The 4,311-nt window shown below is 28.2% G+C and overlaps 1 protein-coding gene across 1 annotated transcript in view; it reads left to right on the top strand.

The window, feature by feature from the left end:
• The window catches only part of LOC108690893 (kinase suppressor of Ras 2), a 9,655-nt gene that overhangs the window by 2,803 nt on the left and 2,541 nt on the right, over positions 1 to 4,311 (top strand). Inside the window, exons 4-12 of the mRNA XM_018198467.1 lie at positions 31 to 285; positions 1,259 to 1,445; positions 1,621 to 1,970; positions 2,048 to 2,311; positions 2,453 to 2,586; positions 2,789 to 2,906; positions 3,000 to 3,208; positions 3,312 to 3,488; positions 3,594 to 3,779. Of these exons, the coding sequence (XP_018053956.1) occupies positions 31 to 285; positions 1,259 to 1,445; positions 1,621 to 1,970; positions 2,048 to 2,311; positions 2,453 to 2,586; positions 2,789 to 2,906; positions 3,000 to 3,208; positions 3,312 to 3,488; positions 3,594 to 3,779 (1,880 nt within the window). The remainder of the gene's footprint in view (positions 1 to 30; positions 286 to 1,258; positions 1,446 to 1,620; positions 1,971 to 2,047; positions 2,312 to 2,452; positions 2,587 to 2,788; positions 2,907 to 2,999; positions 3,209 to 3,311; positions 3,489 to 3,593; positions 3,780 to 4,311) is intronic.

The raw sequence follows: 4,311 nt of genomic DNA, 5'->3' as shown, positions 1-4,311 counted from the left end.
ATATAGATTCGACTATTATGTTTTTGTTAGATATTCTGATAAGAGGAGGTACGGAAAAAAATGATTCAGATTTATACTGGGACTCTTGGGATAGTTTACGCAAGGAAATTTGTCCTAAGCCAATTCTCTCTCGTACTACGCGGTGTTCCATTCCATCAGAGAGTAGCATTCCATATCATAATAACAACAATGATGTATTAGTACCAACTTCTGCAATATCAACTTCTTTTTCAATATCAAGTAATCCTCCCTGTATGTCATTACCAAAGAGAGAGCTAGAATATGGTAAGTGAATTGAAAAAAAGATGCTTTAATTATCTCTTGTGTTTTGTTATATTTTAAAGATTGTGTGAAGCAGTTTAAGTTAACACTGACTTGCATGCCACTCATGTCGTGGGTGATGCATAAATTTTCACAAACGTCTCATCACCCGGATGAGGTGGGTGATGATTTTATTTATTCGATTAAAAGAATCATTTTACTAAGTATTTGAAGCATACATTAAAGAAATATATAAATATAAATTAAATATTCATATAAATTATATTAAGATGTTAAAAAAAAAACAAATGTATTAAAATATACTTACGAACACCAGAGTTAAGAAAATTTTTAAGTGAATACCGATTAAAAATAATATGTTCAATGCTGAAATCAGTTTGATACTCGAAATTTTAATATGATAAAATTGTACTGAAGATATACAGAGTGATTCCGAACAATTGCGACAATTTTAAAGGATTGTTAGGTTTCATTGAATTAAATTTTGTGAAGTAACTGTGATGCTTCTGTAAAGCGTTGAGTATTATTAACAGTTACACATTCCTTACTCCCAAAGCACAGTACAAATGAGCTCCTTAACAGAGTAATGAATATATGTGATATAATTCGAATACTTTTGGAATTTTTCTTGAGAGTACGTTAATCAATGTACCGTAGATATTTATCGTAATGTTTATAATAAGTCACAGATCGTCATTTTGAATATTTATTGTAATAAAATAAATTAAGTAAAATTAAAAAATATAATTTGTTTTTAATCTAATATTGAATTCAAGATTAAAAACTGTTTCCTAGCATTTTTAAGAAGGCATCGCCGGATTACTTAACAAAGATTTAATTTCGAGATCCTTTAACTCTTTTAAATTTGTTTTATTTGTCTGGAATTATCTTTTATATTTAATATACAGTACGTCTTCACATTTAACGTCTTCAAAATAACTTATCTATTAAATATATAAACTTTTTTTTATTATAGAAGTTAAACCTCTGCCTCCAGAAGTTAAAACACCTCCTCCATGTAGAAAACATTTGATTAGTGTACAAAAGAGGCCATTACAATCTGAAGTGCTTCCGTTAGCTAAGTCAAAATCTCATGAATCACAATTGGCAAATCGTCGTCTTGCTAACATAATACAATTTGATAATGATGATATATCATTTAGGTAATACTTAGAATAGCATATCATGTGTTCTCTCTCTCTCTCTCTCTCTCTCTCTCTCTCTCTCTCTCTGTCTCTCTATTAATTTGACATATAATTTTAATTTTGTTGTAAGTTTATAAATCTAATTTTAATAAAATGTTTATTTTTTGAATATACTAACATTACATATTTTTAGTTTTAGAAATAATTCTTCTATAGAGAAAAACAACGATCCTATAAGAAGAAATCTATCAGCAGAACAAAATTTAGATTGTGGTACAACAGATTCTGCAAAAGAAGAAAGTCCCTTATCAAGCAACAGTAGTCCTATTAAATCACCCATTAAATCACCTCTCTCTATTAAATCACCTGTTGAATTACCTACTGAATTACCTTTTAATCATCTTAAATCATCTATTAAATCACCTATAAAATCACCTGTTAAATCACCTGTTAAGTCATTTGTTCGATCTCATTTTAAATCACCACCACCACCTCCAATCTGTACCACAAATCCAGAAAGTGATGATAATCTTGAGGGAGCAGGTGCATAAAAAAGAAAAGTTTGTTAGCATTCTCCTATGAATAAATACAATCATATCATTTTATTTGTTTATTTTTAGGAACGAGTCTCCAAGTGCCAAATTCTCCATCTACTCCTGGTTCATCTCGCGGCATGAGTCATGCAATTACTCATCGATTTACCAAATGTTTTAATATGATGACAGTATGTGACTATTGTGAGAGACCAGTGTTTGTGAATACTTTAAGATGCAAGGAATGTAAATATAGGTGTCACCCAGAATGTCTATCCAAAGTACCCTCTTCTTGTGGCATACCTCGAAAATTCGTTGCTGCGTTTAAACGATCTATACAATCTTTACAACGTGCGTAAAAACATTGCAACTAATACAGAGTGCTGATCCTTATCTAAGCTTTCTTTTCATATTTTCTTGAAGTTATACTAAAGTTTTTTTCAAGAGTAATAAACATTTAAGAGTAAGTTATATAAAAATAAATTATTTTAGATTCGTTGAATGTTTCCCCAGTATTAAAGAGGACTGGCATGACATCTTCGAATAATGTAGATTTATTACCCCCTTTAAATCGCAAAGACAGGAGACGGTCATACACTCAATCTTCTACGAATATACCTGTTCACGTACGTTGTAATTTCTATTGAATATTTTTAGTAATTATTTTAAGATATCATGAGTAATGTATAAGTAGATAGATTTTTATATATATTTTATATATAATGACGTAAATGTATTGATTTATATTGCACAATGAATCATTTTTCATCATTTGATAAAAGCATAACGATGCAAAATCTTTATATAATAATTGTTTACATCTATTAGGGCGATTCTAATTTAAATACATTCAGCCATAACCGCTCAACACCTTCTAGTCCAGCATTGCTATCAACCACTGTTAGCCACAGTACACATTCATTTCTAAAACAGTTTCATTTTCCAGGTAAATAAAGACATTTGTTACAATATATTATTTGCGATATTATGATTTGACTTTATTCTCAGAATATTGGTGTATAATTTACTTTGCTTCTAGATGTAATGATAAAAAAGGAGGCATTATCAGGAAAATTACATGAGAAGAGATACAAATCTGAATCAGCGATTTCGAATGATAATAGAAGGAAAAATGATATGGATGATACTTCAGATTCAGAGGTATCAAAGAGAGTTGATTCTCAGGAATCTTTAAGTTCTGATAGCGAAATAGTTGAAAATCCATGTCATTGGCCTCGACAAAATAGCGTATGTATTAAACCTACTAATAACTCAATAAAAATATAAAATATATTCTAATTAAAATTTATTTCTATTTATTAAAACTTATTACTATTTTATTGTTATATAGGTATTGATGCAAGAGTGGGACATTTTATATAGTGAATTAAAAGTTAGAAATTTGATTGGAAAAGGAAGATTTGCTACAGTGTATAGAGGTTTTTGGCATGGCGATACTGCAATTAAAATTTTAAATATGAGTTATTATTCAGAAGATGAGAAGACATTAGAAACATTTAGATTAGAGGCAAGAATCTATAATTATGTTGATTAGATTAAATACTAAAATTATTAATAATCAAGGATATTTTATAATTATATAATAGATATTTCATATATTTGATTATTATAGGTGGCCACATACCGAATAGCTCGACACGACAATATAATATTATTTTTGGGAGTTTGTACGAAACCTCCTCAATTGACTCTAGTGACTAGTTTATCTAGAGGCATATCACTTTATACTTGCCTTCATATACGAAAAGACAGATTTACTTTGTCTGAAATTAATTCTATAGCTCAACAGATATGTCAGGTAAATATGAAAATTGTATATAAATTTATTACGTAAACATTTTAAAAATAACATTAATTTACAAAAAATTTATTTAATTATTTTGAATTAGACAAGCTCTTTCTTATAAACTTTTGGATGCTAAAAACAATGCCAAGTTAAATTAGCAGATTTCCATAAAAAAATAAAATAATTGAGATTTACAAAAAATGGCTCTTTTGCATTATTTTACATTTTTCTGTATAAAAGGTTAACGTTATCTTGAAATTTTGATCAGAGTTGAAAATTTGTTATCTTAGAAAAAATCCTGTATATTTAAATCCTTTATAACATGATTAAAAAGTAAAATATTAAAAAGATTTATTTTATAGAGAATGAACAACACATTCATGACTTTTAATTGAAATTTCAAGATGTGTTAATGTTAACTTTCTTTACAAAAAAAATGTCAGATATCATTAAAAAAAAGCCATTTTTTAAATATGAAACCTTAATTATCTTGGAAACCTGACATGCTGGATTTGTTTTATTTGGCATCGTTTTCAGCATTTAA

This window comes from Atta colombica, unplaced genomic scaffold (genome assembly GCF_001594045.1).
Source record: "Atta colombica isolate Treedump-2 unplaced genomic scaffold, Acol1.0 scaffold1, whole genome shotgun sequence".
NCBI classification, from domain to species: Eukaryota; Metazoa; Arthropoda; class Insecta; order Hymenoptera; family Formicidae; genus Atta; species Atta colombica.
The sequence above is the reverse complement of the archived record's forward strand: the minus strand, read 5'-3'. Positions and strand labels throughout refer to the sequence as shown.